The sequence below is a fragment of the Myotis nattereri genome, assembly GCF_964212035.1.
Source record: "Myotis nattereri genome assembly, chromosome: 1".
Taxonomy (NCBI): Eukaryota; Metazoa; Chordata; class Mammalia; order Chiroptera; family Vespertilionidae; genus Myotis; species Myotis nattereri.
The window spans coordinates 146,807,925-146,830,957 of record NC_138075.1 but is presented as its reverse complement, the minus strand read 5'-3'; the positions used below and the strand labels follow the sequence as shown (position 1 = coordinate 146,830,957).

Sequence of the window (23,033 nt, the reverse complement as noted above, 5' to 3'; positions counted from 1 at the left end):
CACATGAAACTAATACAAAATAACAATGAATGTAAACTATAAAAATAAAAATCTACACTAATAAAAGAGAAACATGGTAATTAGCCGTTACCATTAACCTCCGCTACCCTTCCCATTGGCTAATCAGGGCGATATGCAAATTACTGCCAGCCAAGATGGCGGCCGGCAGCCAGGCAGCTTGAAGCGAACATGAGGCTTGCTTGCTTCAGTGACGGAGGACTCCAACGTTCCCCGCCTGCCGCTGCCGGCCTCTGAGCTTGCAGTTTGAAACATTCTTACAAATATAGAAGCTAAACAAAACCCCAGAAACCTGCTTTCAGCCAGCCGGGATCTCAGAGCTGGAGTTGAAACAGTATTTTGATTATAGAACCCAAACAAACCAGATACCTGCTTTCAGCAGCCGAAGCCTAAGAGCTGGAGCCAAGCTTCAGAGCTAAAGCTGGCCCAGAATAAATTTTAAAAAAAAAGAAAAAAAGGAGCGGTTGGGAGCTTCAGTCACCCGCCAGCCTGAAAACAGCCCTCAGCCCCTCACCCAGACTGGCCAGGCACCCCAGTGGGGACCCTCACCCTGAAGGGGGTGTGACCAGCTGCAAACAGCCATCATCCCCTCATCCAGGCTGGCAAGGCACCCCAGTGGGGACCCCCACCCTGATCCAGGACAACCTTCAGGGCAAACCAGCCGGCCCCCACCCGTGCACCAGGCCTGTATCCTATATAGTAAAAGGGTAATATGCCTCCTGGCACCGGGATCAGCGTGACAGGGGGCAGTGCCCAAACCCCCTGATCAACCTGCGGCTCTGTGTGTGACGGGGGAAGGGCCACAACCTCCCTATCCACCCTGCTCTGTTCATGACAGGGGAAGGCACCCCAACCCCCTGATCAGCCCTGCTCTGTGCCTGATAGGGGGGAGCTCCCCAACCCCCTGATCGCCCTGTGGCTCTGTGTGTGACAGGGTGTGGCACCTCAATGCCCCCCTCCCACGGGCCCTGCTCTGTGTGTGACGGGGTAGAGCCATAACCTCCCCATCAGCCCTGCCCTGAGTGTGACAGGGTGCAGCGCCCCAACCCCCTGATCCACCCTGCTCTGTGTGTGACAGGGGGCGGTGCCCCAACTCCACTATCAGCCCTACTCTGTGGGTGACAGAGGGGAGCTCCTCAACCCCCTGATTGGCCCTGCTCTGTGCGTGACAGGGTACGGAGCCCCAACCCCCCAGATGGGCCCTGCTCTGTGCGTGACAGGGGGTGGTGCCACAACCTCCCCATCGACCCTACCTTGAGTGTGACAGGGGATGGTGTCCCAACCCCCCAATCGGCCCTACCCTGAGCGTGACTGAGGGTGGCATCGCAACCTCCTGATCCGCCCTGCTCTGTGCATGACAGGGGGAGGCGCCCCAACTCCCCAATCAGCCCTGCTCTGAGCCCGACCAGGGGCTGCAGGATTGGGCCTGCCCTCTGCCACCCAGGAGCGGGCCTAAGCCAGCAGGTCGTTATCTCCCGAGGGGTCCCAGACTGCGAGAGGGCACAGGCCAGGCTGAAGGACCTCCCCTCCCCCTGAGTGCACAAATTTTTGTGCACCGGGCCTCTAGTCCTATATAATAAAAGGCTAATATGCAAACCGACCAAATGGCAGAATGACAGGTCACTATGATGCACACTGACCACCAGGGGGCAGACGCTCAAGGCAGGAGCTGCCCCCTGGTGGTCAGCCAGAAGCCGGGTTCATGGCTGGCAAGTGCAGCGGTGGTGGCAGGAGCCTCTCCTGACTCTACAGCAGCACTAAGGATGTCCAACTGCTGCCTTAGGCCCGCTCCCCAAGGGGTCAGTCAGACATCTCCCGAGGGGTCCCAGACTGCAAGAAGGTGCAGGTCAGGCTGAGGGATCCCCCCTCTTCCCTGCAAGTGCACAAATTTCATGCACTGGGCCTCTAGTAAATAAATAAAGAAAAAGGTCATTTTCAAACATTTATTAAGTGTGCTATTATCATAAATTAGGCTTTCTCTGTTGCTTTTCAAATCACAGAAAGAATGAAGTGACCTAAATTCTATGGCTAAGTAGTTATGTGATCTTGAATAAGACTTTACCTTTGCCTCACTGTTCTCTATCTATAGAACAGAGTGGTTAAACCAGATTATCTCTAGTTCTTAAAATAATTTATAATTTAATGTTATAGTAAATAAGGGTTACTTCTGTCCACATATTTAACTTCAAACTTAATCAGTGGGCAAAGATCAACCTAAGGAAAATCAAGAAACCTAGGAATGAATTCCAACTTCACTACCAGATTGACCGTTAATCATAGAACAGGGAACAACCTCACTTTTCCCATATGCTAAATGGAGTGATACCTCTTAGCATTGTTTCTCAGATTGAACCAGATAAATCGTGTGAATGTCTTGCAATCTGTATAGTACTAGAAAAAGCAGAAGTGCTGTTATTGTTAAAGCAGATGTTTGAAATACTATGCTTTTCCCAGTAAATACCAGGCTGAGTCTGTCATTTATCCTTAGGGCACGCAACTTGTTACTTTTTTTTCCCCTACTATAAAGCATTGTCATTTTATTCAGGATATTGAAAAGGGTGCATTGTCATGTGAGGAACAGTGTCATAATATCTTTGATCTTCAGCTGTGGTATGAATGCCTGAAGGAAGAAACTGTGTTTGCCCTGGCTGAGTGGCTCAGTTGGTTGCAGCATACACCAAAAGGTTGCGGGTTCAATTCCCAGTCAGGGAACATACCTAGGTTATGGGTTCAATTCCCAGTTGGGGCAACTGATCCATTGTTCTCTGTCACATTCCTATTTCTCTCTCTCTCTCTCTCTCTCTCTCTCTCTCTCTCTCTCTATATATATATATATATATATATATATATATATATATATATATATATCATCATCATCATCATCAATAAAAACATATCCTCAGGTGAGGATTTAAAAAAAAAAAAAAGAAGAAGCTGTGTTTGGCTATGAAGCTCTACAAGAATCATGAATGTCTTCATATCATGAATCTTCCAGTCTGTTGTAGGTAAGAGGGACTGGTGGGTTAGGGCTCTAAGGAGGAGCACTGTCTATTTTTGGTGCTCCCATACCCGGACTTGTTACTTTCCTTGAGTTAGGGTAGGTTATGGTAATGGAATACTCTCAGTGCGAGAATGGAGACAACTGCTCAGTCTTTATATCTCCAAAGAGTGCCCGTCTTTGAATATTTACAAGAAAATAATGAGAGCCTGGCCTAGTAGCTCAGTTGGTTAGAGTGACCTACTGGTAAGCCAAGGTCAAGGTTCGATCCCTGGTCAGGAACAACAAATCAATGTTTCTCTCTCTCCCCCACAAAAAAAGAAAAACGAAAGAAAAAGGGAGAAAATAATGAGATACACACACACACACACACACACACATACACACACACACACACGCAGGAAGGAGGGGAATTCACAGGCAGAGGAGGAAGAAAGGCGAAGGCAAGGTTAGGGAAATAAAAGGCGAGTCCGAAGAAGAAGCAGGGATGGGGAGGGGAGGTGAGAATCAACAGGGCAGAAACTGGAGCCAGTTAGACTGCGGGAGGAGATGGGTGGCGAATGAGTGGATCGCCCGGTGACTTGCCAAGCAGGCACCAGGCGGAGGGGGGTGGGGCTTGGGGAAGGGTAAATGCAGGGCAAGATTTAAAAGGAGATGACCCTAGCTAGTTGATGCCATCATTGACCTCCGAAGCCCAGGGCAAGGACACCCAAGGCGGGGGAACGGGAGGAAAGACCCGCCAGTGAGGCAGTGCGCGCAGACAGGAGAGGAGAACCCCGGGAGCGCCCGGCCGCCCGCCACCATGTGCGAGCTGTACAGCAAGCAGGACACCCTGGCGCTGAGGAGGAAGCACATCGGGTAAGGGCTCCCCGGTCCCGAGGGACGGCGCAGAGAGGGGGAAATCATGAGAGCTGGGACGGAGAGCCGAGCCTGGCAGGGAGCGGGCAGCCAGGAGCGCGCCCCAAGCTCCGCTAAAGCGGCTGCTAGACCCGTGCGAGCCCGCCGCCCGCGCACCTGCGCAGGGCGCCCCCTCCCGCCCGGGCGCCTCCCTCCCGCAGGGCGCCCCCTCCCGCCCGGGCGCCTCCCTCCCGCAGGGCGCCCCCTCCCGCCCGGGCGCCTCCCGCCTCCCCGCGCAGCCCGGGCTCTGCAGCCCTGGGAGCCCGGCGCGGGGCGCGGGGCGCGGGGCGCGGGGCGCGGGGCGCGGGGCGCGGGGCGCGGGGCGCGGGCCGCCGGAGGAGTTCCCCGGGAGGGGCGATGGCCCTGGAACACCATTCCCGGGACTCCCGGGCGCTGGGAGGAAGAAGCGCACCTCTCCTCCACTCCCACCAACTCAACTCGAAAGGTTTTCAAAACTGTGAACTCAGAAATATTTATTCTGACAACGACTATGAAAACTAATTCTGACAGCTTGTGTAAAGTGAGCTTTCTCTTACTGCGCGCTCGGTTCAGAGGTCGAGGGTTAACCCAGCCAGCAGAGAACTCTGAAACGGCCGTGCTAAGGGTGCGTGGCTACTGACACTTCAGTTCAAAGCTGCGGTGTCCTCTCCCGAGTGCGCTGGTGCTGCCCGCGCTGCACACCACTTGGCGACAGACCGGTGAACGTGGTCGGGGCTCCGATCCTAGCAGGGTGTCCTGTTACCTGTGTGACCTCTGTCAAGTTTCCTCTTCTGTGAAGAGTAGGAGTGACATCCTGCTGCGCACGAGCGAGCGATGATATAAATCAGTGTGGTCTGCTTTTGTTGTTGTTTTTGTTTGTGTGACTGTCTTTTAAGGTACATGAAAAAACGACAGATGATTGCGGCTATTCGAAGCCCTGGGTCCTGTAAAATCAAGGGTCTGCGATCATTACAAGTAATTAGCAAGCGCTGCAGCGGGCTGGCTGGAGAGAGGCCTGGGGGACCCAAGGAAGAACAGAACCAGGCCCCCCTTCTTCCGAGAAGTGCTAGGCCAGCGGTTCTCAACCTGTGGGTCGCGACCCCTTTGGGGGTCGAATGACCCTTTCACAGGGGTCGCCTAAGACCATCGGAAAACACATATATAATTACATATTGTTTTTGTGATTAATCACTATGCTTTAATTATGTTCAATTTGTAACAATGAAAATACATCCTGCATATCAGATATTTACATTACGATTCATAACAGTAGCAAAATTACAGTTATGAAGTAGCAACGAAAATAATTTTATGGTTGGAGGTCACCACAACATGAGGAACTGTATTAAAGGGTCGCGGCATTAGGAAGGTTGAGAACCACTGTGCTAGGCAGTTCGTCATACCGAGGCCCCTGATACCAACCCCGGGGAGTTTCTGAATGATTTCGAAGGCCGGTTAGCCCCACTGTACAAGCAAAATAGATTCCTCCTTCCCTGGTCACCCCTTTCCCTTTTCCCAATCACCACTCCATTCTGTTAGTTTTTGGTCCTATATAGTTAGGGTCCAATGAAAACCTAATGATTTCTGACATGAGCAGAACAAATTCTGTGAAAGAAGGTGTTTAGCCATGAACTGACTGGAGAATTTTACCGAAGTCTGAAGGGCAAGGTGGAAATACATTATAACAAGGGAAGGTGAAGTCTGTAGTTTCCAGCTCTCACTCATAACAAAGGTTTTCTTTGGGTTTTAACTCTTAGCATAAACTAACAGCTGAGCATGAACCGATAAGAAATTCACATCACATACAGTGTTAAAACTTCAGATGACCTATTCGCAATAATGAAAATACTTTCTAAAGAGATGCCTGTCAACTTAATATATAGGTATTTAAATAGCCTGTTGACTACCTTTAATGTGTGGGGGTTTTGGTGGTTTTTTTGCATGCAAAATCACCAAAATAAAAATAATATATTCAGTTTTCATTTCTAAGGGTCCATAGAACCAAGGTCAGAAACCCGGTCTTGTTGCTATGTTGTTGCTAACATTTATACTGCAGACATTCCCAAATAACAAAAAATGTTGGTGACTTTTTATGCTCAAAAGAGTGGATTAAAGGGTTAGAATAGCCTTTAGCGCTGTTTATCTGTCGTATAAATTAGGTTAGAAGGAGGGAGAGAGAAAGCAAGCACTAACTGGAGCTATGGCGTAAGACAGTCTACGTACTTTCAAATTCTGATTTTCTCTCTTACTAGCTGTGTAGCCTTGATCAAATGTCTTCATTTTTCTGTGCCCCAATTTCCTCACCTATAAAAATGAGAACAATAATAACCCCTATTTCATATCATTGTTGGGAGGGTTAAATGAGATAATATTTGTAATATCTGCCAGTTCCTGACTCATAACAAGCCTAAAAAAAAACAAAACAAAAGTTTGGTGGAGTTTTTTTCCCTGGTAGAACAAAATTTCCCAAAGGAAAATTAGTTATTGGTTCATGTAACTAGAGCAATGGGAATTGACCTGTGTGCCTTTAAATAGCACTGTCCAATCGTGGCAAGTTTAATACAACAATAAGAGATGTGAGCAGTGTCGTGAATGCGGGATGAAGATGAAAGGTTCCAGGCTGGTATGAAATTTTTTTTTAAAGTATGTCACCCAGGTTGTGTTTTCCCTTTTCTTGATGTAATTGTAATTTTCCACTTATCATGACCTTCATTGAGAAGGAAAAACACTGAGCAGTCTTAGCAGACCAGAATGTTCCCTTTCATTATTTCTAGGCCGTCCTGCAAAATCTTCTTTGCTGCGGACCCCATCAAAATAGTGCGAGCCCAGGGGCAGTACATGTTTGACGAGAAAGGAGAACAGTACCTGGACTGCATCAACAACGTCGCCCATGGTAACTGCCCTGCCTGGTTGTGTCTGGAGGGTACCTTCATGGAGTAAGGCAGACGTGGCACCATTAATATTTGCCCCAGGAATTCCAGAAGCTGCAGTTCCTTTGCTGAACGGGGCCCGTAGTCCCAGCAGAGAAAAGTTGCAGCAACAATGTGGAACAGAAAGGAGCTCGACTTCTGCTTTGTTTCCTTGCTTCAGAATCCCCCTCACTTGCCAGGCATTTAGTGCTGTAACTTCTTTCTTTGGCTTTTGTCTCCTACGTTTTAGTGGGACACTGTCACCCAGAAGTGGTCAAAGCTGCCATGAAGCAGATGGAACTGCTAAATACAAATTCTCGATTCCTCCACGACAACATTGTGGAGTACGCCCAGCGCCTCTGCGCGACCCTGCCGGAGAAGCTCTCTGTGTGCTATTTCACAAACTCGGGGTATGTCTCTAGGCTTCCCACCCATCCCACTCCCAGCCATCTCTTTGTTTTCTCTCTCGCACAACCCTTTTCGTGGTGGAGCACAGATATTTCAGGCTTTGCCGACATTCTTGCCGTTTACTGAATGACCATACACTGGGGACCTGACCAGTCTGGTTCCTGTGTTTTCCTCCATGAGCCTGTTGTACATACGACACCAGGCATCCTGTTCGAGGCTCCTGAGCACAGCCCATAACAACAGTCTGATGGTTCATGTGCATGCCACTCAACTTTTCATTGCCATGGCTTTCCTGGTGAAAGATGGGAAGGCATCCGTTTAAGTATCCCAAAAGGGTTGATACTTAGGCCACCCATTGCAAAATCTATTCAGGTCTGGTGCTCATGTGAGAAAACCTAACTAGGCAAATGACACTCATCTCTTCCAGCAGTAGAGTAAGTAGCTAAAGAACCCACGGGCTTAGTCCTTTCAAAGCATGAATGAGGAAATTTATCAAAGAAAGAACTCCACTGAACAAGATATTACTTTTGTAAGATTTTTTAAAATCCTCACCCAATGATATGTTTACTGATTTTGGAGAGAGAGGAAGGGAGAGAGGGAGAGGAAAAAAATCAGTGTGAGAGAGAAACATCGATCGGTTGCTTTCCCTACACAACCCACCCAGGGACCACACCTGCAACCTTTTCGGTGTACAGGTCTGTGCTCCCACCAACTGAGCTACCTAGCCAGGGCTTTCGTAAGATTTGTGATTGCTTTGTTTTCTTAGGCACATGAACATATTTTCACAACACAAACTCAATGGAAAGGAAGAAAACATTAAGGTGAATAGATACATTCCAACTTTCAAATTCTGTAAATTCTAATTATTACATATCTGTTCTGGAATATTGTGCATACATTAAAAGTGTGTTTTGAGCTAGCCAATGTTGTTCAGTGGTTAGAGCATCAGCCCACAGACTGAAGGGTGTTGGGTTTGATTTTGGTCAATGGCATGTAACTGGGTTGCAGGCTGGATCCCTGGCCCCCATCGGGGCAAGTATGCAAGGCAACCAGTTGATGTGTCTCTCTCACATTGATGTTTCTCTCTCTCTGCCTCTCCCCTCTAAAAAAATCAATGGGGAAAAAATATTCTTGGGTGAGGATTAACACACACAAAAAAGTATGTTTTGAAATTACATGCTTAATGACATGTGAAAAGCTCATAATGCAATGTTATATTGGGAGGAAACTTGTATATTCAGCATAAACTTACATTTTTAAATGATTTATATGTGTTAAAATTAGCTATTAGAAATTCTGTACATGTTTAGTTATATGATTCCATAATTCATTTTTCTCTTCTCAACGAGATATTTTAGTAGCAAATTTTAAACCAGAAGATCATTGTTTTTTCTTTGTAAATAAATAAGATAATTAACCCTGAGCGGGGTGTCTCAGTTAGTTGAGCATCATCCTGTGCTTCAAAAGGTTGCCAGTTTGATTCCTGGTCAGGGCGCATGCCCGGTTGCCAGTTTGATTCCTGGTCAGGGCGCATGCCCGGGTTTTGGGTTCAATCACCAGTTGGACGCGTGCAGGAGACAACTGATCGATGTTTCTCTATCACATTGATGTTTCTCTCTCTCTCTCTCTCTCTCTCTCTCTCTCTCTCTCTCTCTCTCTCCCTGTCTGTTCCTCTCTCTCTCTCTCTCTCTCTCTCTCTCTCTCTCTCAAATCAATAAAACATTTAAAAAAACTGGATAAAAAGGAATTAAGATAGGTTGTTATAAAGCATTCTTGCTTTTAATAAACTAAATATCATAATTGACTTTTACTGACAAAGAATCCTATACCGTCAGGGAGGGATTAGCCCCAGAGAACACTGTCCTCAAAGAAGGCTGTTCCCACCCTAGCCAGTTTGGCTCAATGGATAGAGTGTTGGCCTGTGGACCGAAAGGTCCCAAGTTTGATTCTGGTCAAGGGGACATGCCTGGTTTGTGGGCTTGATCCCCAGTATCGTCATTGATGTTTCTCTCTCTCTCTCTCTCTCCCTTTCCCTTTCTCTCTGAAATAAATAAAAAATATATTTTTTTAAAAAGAAGAAAAAGAAGGCTTTCCCCAAAGACTGGAGGCAATAGAGCCTGGGATAGTACACAGAATAATCTTGAAGTTAAACAGGCTTCAGTCTGAAACCTGACTCTACTTCTTATTAGCTGTGAGAACTCATTCTGGTCACTTACGCTCTCTGAGGCTGTTTCCTCATTTATAAAAAGGAGATGACAATACTAGCCTGTTAGAATAATTATGAGAATAAATACAAGCAAAGCACACACCATGATGTCTGTCATAGACAGCACTGCACATTGATTATATTCTTCCCCTGTGTCTGAGTAGTATAGTTAGACTCTCTGAACCAGGTTGAAAAATTATGATCTTCATCTTATAGATAAGAAATTAATTAAATAGTGGGCCAGTACAACAGACTTTAGTGGCCAAGAATAATGGGCCCCCACACTTCCATTCTTCCCAGAGAGATCAGGCTTCTGAATGTCCTCAAAGTTAATCACCTACTGATGTGGCTGAACTCCGCTAACCTGTGAAATGGGCAGCATATCCCTCATTTATACTGCTTCTTCTGTGTCTCAGTCTTTATTGAAGACACCTGAGGAACTTGTATTAGAAGGATATTGTTGGAAGAGCAAGATCAAAGGTGAAAGAGAGGAGTTCAACTTATTTCTTAATACATTTCTGAATACAATGTTCCCCACCCCTTATTCAAGATTTCTCTTTCTCTGGTTTCAGTTACCCGTGGCCAATCATGGTCTGAAAATATGGGCCATTCTGAGTTAACATGATGAAATCTCGTGCCATCTGGCTCTGTCCTGCCTGGGACGTGACTCATTCCTTTTTCCAGTGTATCCACAGTGTATGCATTTAGTCATTTAGTGCCCCCTCAGCGATCCCCCGCGCTGTCACGGTGTCAAGGAGCACTGATTTTACTGAATAATGTCCCCAAAGCACAAAGAGTGGTGCTGACAGTTCGGATGTGCAAAGAGAAGCTGAAAAGTGCTTCCTTTGAGTTAAAATGTGAGTTCCAGTAGAGAGAGAGAGATCATATTCACAGAACTTTCATTACAGTATATTGTTATAATTATTCTATTTGTTAGTTATTATTGTTAATCTCTTACTGTGCCTAACTTATAAATTAAACTCTCATAGATATGTGTATATAGGAGGAAAATGGTATATATGGGATTTGGTACTATCCACGGTTTCGTACATCTGCTGGGAGTCTTGGAACGCATGCCCCGCAGATAAGGAAAACTACTGCAATTAGAATCTTACAACTTTTTAATTCAAATTTTGAAATATTTTTAAAAAGAGTTTACTTGACATTGTTCCCTCTATGTTGTCTTATAGATCTGAGGCCAATGACTTAGCCTTACGCCTGGCTCGGCAGTTCCGGGGCCACCAAGATGTGATCACTCTTGACCAGTAAGTCTTGGACGCAAGATTTCTAAGCAAGAAGCTCCTTCAGAGACAAAACCGTATTGACCCTGCCCATACTAATACCATAAACACATGTAGAGGAGGCTGGGTGTGTGGCACAGTGGTTTTTACTTGTATTAGGGTATCAAGCCCAGTTCAGGCCTGCAGGAGACTTATTTCCTTCTAAGTACCTACAAACTGGAGGCTCTATTGGGTGTTGTGCTTATGGTCTCATGGGCTTGCATGAATCTGGGCTTACTTTTCACACATTAACTATTTATTGGGCCATTTCATGCACAAATCTTTTTCAAAATAAAAATACAATTAGTTTCTTAAAAGTCCAAGCATTCACTTCACTGTTGTGATTATGCACTGTAATTAATTTAAAAGATAATCATTTAGAGCAAATTTTAAAGAAAACAAGGAGCCAAGTAGAAGTTAATGACTTTTAATGATCACTATTTAATTTTACCTCCCAAATGTAAATGTATTACATTTTAAACAAGCAATCCAACAGCTTCAACCTTTACTAAGGAGATTTTTTTCTTCTTTTAAATTGTTTCCTACCTCTCCATCCCCCACTTCGACACAGAGGGTTGAATTGCACATGCACCTTATTTCTTGCCCTCTGTAGGCCTCTCCCATTCTATGTGTTGGTTGGTGTATTGGTTTTCTATTGTTGCTGTAACAGATGACCACTAACTTAGTGGCTTAAGTAACACAAATATATTCTCTTATAGCTCTGTAAGACAGAGTCCAGATGGTTCCCACAGGGTGAAAATCAAGGTGTCAGCAGGGCTGGCTTCCTCTGGAGGCTGTAGGGGAGAATCCATTCCTTGCTTTGTGCAGCTTCTAGGGCTGCCTGCATTCCTCGGCTCATGGTCCCTTCCTTCATCTTCAGAGCCAGCCTATGCGTTACAGCAGCCTCTGCTTGCATCCCCACATCACCTCCCATGTTTCTGATCACCACCCCCCTGGCTCCTTTCACTTACAAAGACTTGTGATTACATTGGACCCTCCAGGATTATCTCTCCCTCATGATCCTTAATTCAACCACATCTGCAAAGTCCCCTTTGCCATGTAACATATTCTTCGGTTCTGAGGCATCTTGGGGGCAGGGTGGCTACTACAGTTGATTTTTTTGTTCTATTTTATTCCCATTCTTTCCCACTTATAGACAACTATTCTCATACATCTAATGTATATCTTTTATTTTTGTAAAATGTATATTATTTTATGTGCTTCTGTTTTACTTTTGCAAACACTGCTATAGATCTCTTTCTGATTCTGACTCTTTTCCATCAGCACTCTTTCAAGATTCCATGTTGATGGCCGTACCTCTATTCGAATTCAGTGCTGTCCGATAGAAATATAATTTGAGCCACATAGGGAATTTACAATTTTCTATTAGCCATTATACCCAACATATCATTTCAACAGGTGAAAGACATTGAGCATTCTCTCTCTCGCTCTCTCTTGGTATTGTCTTTAAAATCCAATGTGTGTTTTACACTTACAGCACATCTCAGTTCAGACTAGCAGCATTCCAAGTGCTCAATAGCTGCATGTGGGTGTGGCTGTCATAGGGGACAGCGCAGCTAGAACTGTTGCACACTGTTCCCCCCAGAAATGGACACTGTGAATGCCCTTTACCCCCAGCTACCGCAAACAGCGCTGCAGTGGGCATCCTTGTCATGTGCCCTACGGACCTTTCCAAGAATTTCTTAGGAATAAATGCGCAGAAACCGGATTGCTAGACCATAGGGGTACTATACACATTGCTGATTTACTAAATACTGCCAGATCCACCTCCAAAAATGGTTGCAACACTACACAATGCATGAAATTTTCCATTTTTCCATATCTTCAACAAAACCTATTCTGCTTTCTAATTTTTTTTTCTGATGTTTGCCTGTTTAATAGGTATATAATGACTCCGAAGTTTAAAACAATTTGCAATTTTCTAATTATGAGTTTGTGTGTCTCTTTATATATTTATGCCTTTGTGAATTCTCTTCTGAAAATTACTGTTCATATTCTTTGCCCATTTTTTTTTAATTGGGATTCCACCCTTTTCATGTTGGTATGCAGTTGCTTATATGTTAGATCAGAGGATCTAAATCTTGACTGTGTTTTAAAATTACCTGGGGATTTTCTTTTTTTAATACCAATGTCAGGCTCCATGCTGGACCGATGATAGAGAATCTCTAGAGGCAGATTCTAGAAAACAGTATTGTTTTAAAATTCCCCAAGTGTTCTTAATATATGGCAAAATTAATATTGGGAATTAATCTGAGACATTAGTTTGAGACATTTCAGATATGTTTTTTCCTATCTATCATATGTCTTTCAACTTTGTCATTGGAATTCTTCCACAGAAATCTTTAATTTTGATCAAATAGATAAAATTTTCATCTTGTGCTTTGTGTTTTCTTAGTTTTATTAATATCTCTTTCTCAACTCCCAGGTCACAAAGATAGTCTTTTTTGTTTTAATAATTACTCCTCATATTGAATCCTCCTGGAGTCCCAGTGTGACCATGTCTGTGCGGATGTATCTCCGAGGTCCCCTTCTGGCCTAGTCGTCCCCCTGGTGTTTTTCCAAGGCCATGCTAATTGTATTACCACGGCTCTGTAGCGGGGTTTAAACTATGGTAAAGAAAGCGCTCCCTCTTTGCTTTATCTTTTCATGGGCCTTTTATAATTTCTTTTGCAGATCTCTCAATTATATCTCTGGGCAAGAAACAGCAAAGAGAATATCAGAGCCACCTGTATTTTAAGTGAAAGAAAGGAATTTCGTAGCCACTCGATCACCTCTCAATCTTAGTCCTTCTGTTCCTTATCAACTTGTATTTGCCTGATATATGCAACTGGACATCCTTTGGAAATCATCCCAAACAGAAACATAGCCCATTACATGATATAGTGTTCCTTTTTAAATTTACTGAAATGTAACTATCAAATACATTTAAGAAGTTGTTCATGAAGCTATAGAAAATAATATTTTCGCATATGGACTATCTAAGTTAACAGATACCATTTTAAAATATTGAGTTCTTTTCTGGCTAAAAAGAATTTTTTTATGAGGCTACATATTTGGCTTTCCATGTATTTTATTACATGAATAAAAAGAATTGGACAAATTAAATGGCCAGTCTAGCCATGAAAAATTAGATCCCATACTGTTAAATCTGACACCCATATTGAGATGCTCCCTGGATGAGATGTAATATTATTCTTCATATGCTAGATAAACAGTCTTCTTTGAGCAATTTAGTTTACTGGTTTTTTTTTTTTCTTTTCAGTGCTTACCATGGTCACCTAACATCTTTAATTGAGATCAGTCCGTATAAATTTAGAAAGGGCAAAGATGTCAAGAAAGAATTTGTGCATGTGGTAAGTATTTTAGAATCCAAGAATGAGAATATTAGTTACTGGGAGAGTGCCTAGTGATAATCCAGTCCACCCCTTTCATTGAAATGAAAAGGAAACTAAGATCTAAAGCAGTTAATGAGAGGATGTGGCTTAAAATCTATAGATGAGTACCACAATGGGCAAATTAGTATGGTGGTAGTGATAGCTGTTATTCACAGCTACCGGTTTATTTTTCTTGCCCTTTGGTCTTTAATTAGTTTTTCTATCACTGATGTCACCTTGAAATTCAAAGTTCAATTAAGTGTGTATGACTGTCTCAAAATTAAATTGCTCTATGCTACATTATTACCTAGATTTATTAAGTAAAATAAACCAATTAAATTGGCTTGTTTCAACAAACAGTAAATTTCATTTGGTTTAATTAAGGATCAGTAGACTTTCTCAAGAGAACCATCAATACCTTCTTTCAAAATTTTAAGATCTTGAAGCAGTGTTAAGACACTTGAGTTTTCTGAATGATTTCAGTTTGCTATATAATTGGTAAATGTTAGTTTATTTTCTATCTAAAATAGTTAATACAGTTCCCACTCATTGAAATTTTCCAATAACATAATCACACTGTTGATTTGAATTTTGTCCCTATGTGATTAGGTGTGCAGTCATAATTTATAAAGGTCTAGGAGCAAATCCAAGCTCCCGTTCACAATGAAAAGATTTCATTACTCACCGAATTCAGAAATGCTGTGGGGAAAGAACAAACAAACCTAGAGTCACTTAAATCCACATGGTCACCTTCCCAATATGCTTTTGTGGGGAAATGCCAAATTTTACAAGCTCATTTTGTGCAAGAGCCAAATCAATAGAAACTCTATCATCTGATGTTTTCAGGCACCAATTCCAGATACTTACCGAGGAAAATATAGAGAAGACCATGCAGACCCAACCAGTGCTTATGCAGATGAAGTGAAGAAAATCATTGAAGAAGCTCATAAGAATGGAAGGAAGGTGTGTATTTACAGCTTTGGAACCATGTTAACGTCTTTATAAAAATGGATTTAAGTCATTGTGATACATTGGAGAGATAGAAAAGAATTAGATCTCAATTCCCTGTCTGTCCTTCTCTGGTTACATATTTCAAAAAGTGAATTATTATAGTCAGACCTCTCAGACTATTTTTATTTATCCTGGAAATGCAATCACCGTGCCTGTCCCAAAGCTGATGGCCTAGCTCTGACTTTCGTAGGGGGAGGCAGGCTGTGGTCCAAAGGGGCAGGGAAGGGGGGATGAAGGCAGGCGATGGGCCGGGGACAGATTACCCCAGTGCAGAGCAGCAGGAGGGCTAGCACACGGTGACAGGGTGGGACAGGCAGGGCGTCCCTGGAGCGTCAGACCCACAAGGGAACCTTGGTGCTTCCCTTGAACTGATTCAACTTTCTCAAAGGCACGGAGCTTGGGTCAGTCACGGCAGAAAAAGATTCTTCCAATCTGGGCCTGGCTTCTCAGACAGAACCACAAGAAAAAGACTTTCTGTTTTCTGAGTCTTCACCCTACCTTGGTTCTCTCGACTTGATATCTCAATAGTTCTATGCTTTCTCTTCTTAGTTCAGTGTTATCTATTTTCTACTCCTTTCTTAGCCTCTAGAACACTTTGTCTGTAGTTCCTGTTGTGACTTGCCTAAGTCTGTTGAGTTAAGCCTGTTCAGGACAAGGACTAGAAATATAACACAGTAACTTGTGTGTGGCCTCGTCATCCTCCCATTTCATTAGGTGCAAATTCCAGCCTCAGGCAGTCCCATCTCACCAGGCTGAGGAATAGGCACCACAGTAATGTAGTTAGAACCTGGGTCATTTTTAAGAGATTCGTATCAAGACTGAGCAAAGAGCATCAGTCTTATTCAATTGATCCTAATGAAAACAGTGTTTAAATTCATTATAAAGAAATGGAAAACTCCCTCTCCTCCATTTCTCCTGGTAGTTTCATTGATACCCTAGGATTTCAGAAACAAAAGCTTCAGATCACTTGCTTTTTCATCATAGACATCTTTTCCTTTTAATTAAATGGCCTATTTGCCACTTGCCACAGATCCATTCCCAGCCTTTTTTTAAAAAACCTGCTCAATAAGAAGTCCTCTTTTTCAGGTGGTATGAGGAGGACCTAATGAACTTTGACCCCATCTTCTCTTTTGTAGATTGCTGCCTTTATTGCTGAATCCATGCAGAGTTGTGGCGGACAAGTAATCCCTCCAACAGGCTACTTCCAGAAAGTGGCAGAGTATGTACTTGACATGGGCATTCTTGGTCACACTGAGGGCACCATGACAACTCTATGGGGCCATACTGGTTGTGAAAATATTGAAGTACTTTCAAACCAGCTAGTCAATAGCCACTTCGGAGTGCCTGCCACCCCAGGACTCCTGGATTCCTTCAAATTCCCAAGATCCAGCAAATAAAGAGCTTACACATGGGTGTTCGGCAGGGGGCCTCCAGGACTCTGCCTCAGCCCTTTGCCTGACCGTCTTTCTGATTGGCCCGTGCCTAAGCCTTAACAGTTAGCAAAAAACTGAAGATTAATCCTGCTAAACATGACTACTTGTTCACTTGTTAATTTTCTCACTTAAAATACTGCCGTAATCTAGCCTGTTTGGCTCAGTGGATAGACCATGGGCCTGGAGTGGGTCCCAGGTTGATCCCAGTCAAGGGCAGGTACCTCGGTTGCAGGCTCCGCCCCCGCCGAGGCCCTGGTGGGAGGAGGCAACCAATCCATGTGCTTCTCTCACACGGATATTTCTCTGTCTTTCCCTCTCCCTTTTCTCTAAAAAACAACAGGGAAATAGCCTCAGGTGAGGATTTAAAAAAAAAAAAAAAAAAAAAGCAAAACTATGGTAGAGTTTACTTGACCACAAACCCCAATCTAAATATAGAATAGATATAATCTGGGGATTATGTGGTTATATTTCAAAGCTAGTGACAACATAGGTGTCACTCGGGGTTCTGAGCACTGAAATATTTTTAACAACGATTCCAGGCGTCCGATTAGCAACATTTTTTGTAAGTGCTCAATAATCTGCACCTTTGTGGGCGGGGGTGGGGACTCGCGGCGACCTGAGGGCATTAGACTGTCCTTTTGCTTTTCAGATATGTACGCGCAGCAGGGGGGGTGTTTATAGCCGATGAAGTTCAGGTGGGCTTTGGACGCGTTGGGAAGCATTTCTGGAGTTTCCAAATGCATGGCGAGGACTTTGTCCCAGACATCGTCACAATGGGGAAACCCATGGGCAACGGCCACCCGGTAGCATGCGTGGTCACAACCAAAGAAATCGCGGAAGCCTTCTGCAGCTCGGGAATGGAGTATTTCAACACGGTACATCCTGGTGCCTGGCTTTAATGCTGAGAGGTTAAATAATGCCTGTTCTTACACTTCTTGCCTAGATAGTGAAAATAACGCTCAGTATTGCCAGCTAACCACCCGGAACCCTAGCTAAACTTTGATCTAACCCGGTTTCATTCTATCTGACATAATGCTTGCATTTTTCCTTCTGAATCTTTCCCTTCCTCAAATGTTATTATTAATTATTCCATTAATAGATGGCTGTCCTGCTATACTCAAGAGGTTATGATATTTCACTAGCAGAGGATATTATTTCTTTGTTTTGTATCATATTTTAAGTTCCAAAACATCTGTTTAGATAATTGAGTACTATAGATGTTATATGGCTCTTGTAGGAGATGCTAAATTTTTATCTGGGAAATCTTATTTCCTTGGTTTTACCCCCAAAAGTAATAAGCTTAAGCTTGGAAAAAGTACTATAGTTTATATCTTATGGGTGATAGATTTGACATAGCTAAAGGTAAGATTCAAATCTAATGACATAAATTATTTGGAGAAAATGTCATTGCTTAGCTGTTGTCACACAACTATTCAAGGGCAGAAATCCATATCCCCCTCACTGAACCACACTCTGAAATCCTTAATTCCCAACACATTGTCTATTTTTTGTTTGGTTGAATCAACACATTTCCTGATAGCCTTTCTGCAGCATGGAAAATATAATTTGGAATGAATTTCCCTTTAATCCTGAATGAATAGAATCATGCTACGTTCTAAATTTATGAAATGAAATCACAAGAGAATGTTATTGAAATTATATCGTTACTTGCTTATGTATGAGACACGTTTCTCATGGATGAAGTAAGACCGCTAATTTAACTATTACGTTTTCTCATTTATCTTTTTTTCTGAATGAAGTATGGAGGAAATCCAGTATCTTCTGCTGTTGCTTTGGCTGTCCTGGATGTAATTGAAAATGAAGACCTTCAAGGAAATGCCACAAGAGTAGGGGGTTATCTTACTGAGTTACTGAAGAAACAGAAGGCTAAGCACACTTTGATAGGGGATGTCAGGTGTGTTTATCATGGCGCTGTTATGTAGTTATTCACTTTTCCAAATGAAATAGCTTATGTCTATCTTATAAAATTTAAAATAAATTACATAAAATTAAATCTAGAAAACCCTGAAAACAGAAAACACAAAGCTCATTCTTAATCTAGAACCCAGATATCATTGTTCCTGCTAACTTTTGGGCATATGTCTTTTATATCTCTTTAAAGATCAAGTTGGGGTAATTTCAGCACTGAAAAAATGAAAAGAAGGAACTTAAAGTAACTTTAAGTGATCTATTCAAAACTATTTTAAATGCTACCTGGGAAAACTTGGGATTTTGCATACATAGATATAAACATGCATCATCATTAATGTCCTGAGAAACTAAATGATCTGAAGAGGTTGTTTTTAAGCCTTTTACAAATAAGTGAGAGAGGGGTGGCACTGGGTGACAAAAACTAACTTGTTTCAGAAAGTGAGAGGAGGCGTGGACACTGGGTTGGTGTCTTGGATTAGTCAGAATCAATTGCAATGACCCTTAAAGGGAGTCACAGTCAACTGAAGTGCGGGGACCGTGTTAACTTGTTGCGACACCTTAGGCTTTGGTAGAGTGTGTGTCAAGTTTTCTTTCTTCACCTCCCTCAGGGGTGTTGGCCTTTTCATCGGAATCGACTTAGTGAAGGACCATCAGCGAAGGACCCCCGCCACAGCCGAAGCGCAGCACGTTATCTACAAGTAAATGCACTCCCAGCTGTTTGGTGTCTGGGTTCTGGGGTGCCCACCCTCTTGAAAGCTTCTTTCACTTCCTCCCACCCCTCCAAAAAAGGAAAGTTTAAGACATACAACTTATAAGTGTGGGCTTCTCGCGTGCAGAATATTATTCTTAAAGAATCTTACCATCATCTGCGTGCACTCACACGTGTTTCCTGCATCCCACTTAGGATGAAAGAAAAGCGAGTGCTGCTCAGCGCCGATGGGCCTCATAGAAATGTGCTTAAAATAAAGCCACCGATGTGCTTCTCTGAAGAAGACGCCAAGTTTCTGGTGGACCAACTCGATGGGATTCTAACAGGTGTGTTCCCAGATTTTTAAGATTCTTCCTTCCCCCCTACACGTCATGCTCTCCTCCCCTAACCCCGGCCTGGTCATACATGCTTGTTATTCATGAAGCAAGTGAAGGAGACAGAAATGAATGTTCACTTCATATTTATAGAACTAGGAAAAGATTGCTGAAAAATGACTGCATCATGGGCTCTTCATTAAATGAAAAGTTTCTGTCTGCCCTCACACAACTCCAAACCTAAGCTTTTACTGCAACAGTGCAGTTTAATTTTTATCATTTATTTTCCCTTTTTTTAAAAAAAAAATTGCATGTCTACATTGTGCCATGCACCGCAAATGCTGCAGTGTATACTATGTCAACATTGCACTGTGAAAATATGTAAAACAGTATTAACACAAATTATAAACTACAGGTTAACAAGTATTTGTTCTATGCTGAATCACTTGATTTTGTATATTTCACTTATTGCAATATAATTTTTGAGGACTTTTGTTTGTCATTTATAATTATAGCCTATCATAGGAATTTATCTTTTGTTTACCTATATTATAGAATTAGGTTAATTTATTTTTCTCTCATGAGCATAAATTGAGATTAGAAAGTAAGCCAACAATATGAAGCCGTGTTGGAAAACATAAAGCCCTGTCGAATGTTAGCGTTTTTGTTGCTTTAGTTGTATTTTTAAGATTCAACTTCTCTGCTCCCTTCTCAGTCGTTCAGGGGTGAGACAAGGCTGAGAAGCCAGGACTCGATGTAGCAGACAGGTAGATAATGTCTGACAGCTTGAGGGTCAGCCCACGTTCTTTGTAATAAGTCACTGCCTTTGGACCAAGAGTAAGCTGACACCCAAACCTGGCAAGCTGTCCTCACACAACTGCTGTCCACTGGTCCCTTGAAGGGCCAGGCAATAGGAAGAGTAGAGGTTGGGGCAAGCCCATCACTGTTACTTAACATTCATCTCGGAGCTGAAGCATTATCAATGATGAGCTGAAGAATTTCTTTTGAATAAAGTGGCCGAGGCATAGCTAACACAGGCTCACATGCCACTTGTAAATGATGCTGATGAAACACTACAGAAGCTTAAAAGCAGCCATTTGCTTAGTGACACAGTCTTTTAACAACTTATCTCTCTATTCTTAAGAGTATTCCTATAGATGCCAAAAAGGGTTTTTGAGATTTTTTATGTTCTGTCTCCTCCACTGTGCCCTCCTTAACGTAGTTTTAGAAGAAGCCATTGGAACCAACTCTGAGGGTGTGACGATCTCTGAGAATACACCAGGCAGAACAAAGGTAAGAATCAGCTACTTTATTTTTTAGGGGGAAAGTGGAAAACTTTAGGAATTTATGAAAAAGGGATGCAATTTTTTTAAAAATTGTACAATGACCTATAGAACAAAACCCACCTTTGCTAGGGTGGGCTTATTGCAGTTTTGAGTACACAACCGAATTTCAAGTGTGTGTTAGGCCCCTTGAAAGGAATAAACCACAGAACCATCCTGCTAGGATCATTCCCATAACAAGCACCGAAACCTCTCAGGGGCATAAAGAGGGCCTTCAGATTTTATAGAGATGATTTCTCATCCTAAACGCCTTCTTGTTTGCTCTGAAGACCGCCTGACGCTGCCTCAGATTCCCACACACCACTCTGTAAAAGCAGCAGAAGCATCAGCAGCGTGGCGCCAACATGCCAGAGTTTGGTCCAGAAGTGAGCTAAAGTCGAAACTTCGAATGGCCTCCGGAGCCTGGGAACCGCCTGGCAGCCAGTGGCCTGGTTCTGCCTTGGATGCACTTCCAGCGGGGGGCCTTTCCATTCCCTCCCTGAGCTGCCAGGTGGGAGAAAGAGCTCCCCCGGGGCAGGAAACAGTAAGGCCAAAACCCTGAGAGGCTTTGTTGCATAATTTGTTTATAAATAAAGAACCATCAGTGCCTTGAGCCCGCCTGCACATCCAGTGGTCAGCAAAGTCCTTTTCCTCAGTGAAAAGCATTAGGCCGTTTGAGTGAGAGCAAATGATTTGCTAATAAGATCTGCTTCTGCCTCTCAGTACAGCACAAACTAACTCTGGAAATCAATGATTACCTGGGGTTTGAGAGTAGCTAATCTGCCTAGGACAGAGCGCAGGTGTAAGTGCTCAGCAAGCATTGAAAAGGGGCTTCCGTAAGGTGTTCACCAGGGGACATCCTACTTTGGAGCTAGCAAAGTTCACACACGTTTCTGAAATGTTGGCTTGGAATCCCAGATTTTATGTTGACATCCCATTTCAAATGTCTATGGAAGATACTTACCAGGGGGAGGGAGGAACAACCCGTGTTATGCTATGTGTTGTGATGTGTTTGTTGTGTTGTGTTGTGTTGTGTTGTGTTGTTGTGTTGTGTTGTGTTGTGTTGTTGTGTTGTGTTGTGTTGTGATGTGTTGTGTTGTGTTGTGTTGTGATGTGATGTGTTGTGTTGTGTTGTGATGTGTTGTGATGTGTTGTGATGTGTTGTGTTGTGTTGTGATGTGTTTGTTGTGTTGTGTTGTGTTGTGTTGTGTTGTGTTCTGCGGGTTGTGTTTGCCTGTCGGCCTGTGGGTCAGCCTTTGGGAGGCTGGGCTGGTTGGAGGTGGGTGCCACTGCACTTTGCACGCCTGTCTTGCAGAAGCCGGTGGGTTGTGTTTGCCTGTCGGCCTGTGGGTCAGCCTTTGGGAGGCCGGCTGGGTGAAGGTGGGTGCCACTGCACGTTGCACGCCTGTCTTGCAGAAGCCTAAGGAATCCCACGTCGAATTGCTCAGTGAAGGGGCCCCGGAGCAGAAAGAAAATCCCAGCCAGAAGAGAAATGGGTTGTGCGCAGAGAAGCAGTCACTGCTCAGCAAGAGGCTCAAGACATGAAAGATTTGTGTTTCAAAGCAAGATAAACGTCCTGAGTTACGGAGAGCGAATGGAAGTGTCTTCTTAACAGCTCTCTATACTCTCGAAAAGTAAATTTTGCATTCCATATAGATTGGCCAATAAAAAAAGGTAAATGAGTAGAGAGAATAAACCAAATGATGATCAAACCATGTCAAGATTATTAGTTCAGCCTCTGGCCTGTTGATTTCTTACTTGAACCTCCTGAATATACTTAATTTATTCCACTAAATTTAAGGTTTAAGTTGAATGTTATATTGGCAGTTTTACTTCTGATGGTTTAATGTTTGAAATGAGAGAGCAACGTACAATAGGTTCCTTAACTTTGGAGACTTCGTGCCTTAAAATATGAATTCTATAATGATTCCTTTGGTATATATTTATGGACTATAATTAAATAAAAGATGATGTAAACAAAACAATTTTTGCTAGCAAAGTGTTTATTCTTCTTTTGCAAAGAATATTAAGAGTTGGGGTGGTAAACTCAGTCATTTGGGGGGAAATAACATACAGCAAATGTTAAAAAGTGAATGAATAATCCAGACCTCCGGCGGGGAACTGGGATTCAGTGAATCATGCTCCTGAGGACTCGGGTCAGGGGGGTCAGGGCACAAGGAGCACGGCAGTAACGCTCTCAGGAGGCACTGGAACCGCAGCAG

At 43.3% G+C, this 23,033-nt stretch overlaps 1 protein-coding gene across 2 annotated transcripts; it reads left to right on the top strand.

Annotated features, from left to right (window-relative positions):
- The first annotated feature begins 3,692 nt into the window (after positions 1 to 3,692).
- ETNPPL (ethanolamine-phosphate phospho-lyase) lies at positions 3,693 to 22,785 on the top strand. 2 transcript variants are annotated; one of them, XM_081103083.1, is made up of 13 exons: positions 3,693 to 3,874; positions 6,667 to 6,785; positions 7,052 to 7,211; positions 10,606 to 10,680; positions 13,979 to 14,069; positions 14,937 to 15,053; positions 16,238 to 16,320; positions 17,184 to 17,409; positions 18,295 to 18,449; positions 19,075 to 19,164; positions 19,371 to 19,501; positions 20,712 to 20,782; positions 22,228 to 22,785. In XM_081103083.1, exons 1-13 carry the CDS (start codon positions 3,819 to 3,821, stop codon positions 22,354 to 22,356), a joined length of 1,503 nt encoding a protein of 500 aa, XP_080959209.1. In that variant the 5' UTR covers positions 3,693 to 3,818; the 3' UTR covers positions 22,357 to 22,785. The 2 variants fall into 2 exon arrangements, with proteins under 2 accessions (XP_080959209.1, XP_080959210.1); XM_081103084.1 differs by lacking the exon at positions 3,693 to 3,874 and adding an exon at positions 6,391 to 6,515.
- The last annotated feature ends 248 nt before the right edge of the window (positions 22,786 to 23,033 follow it).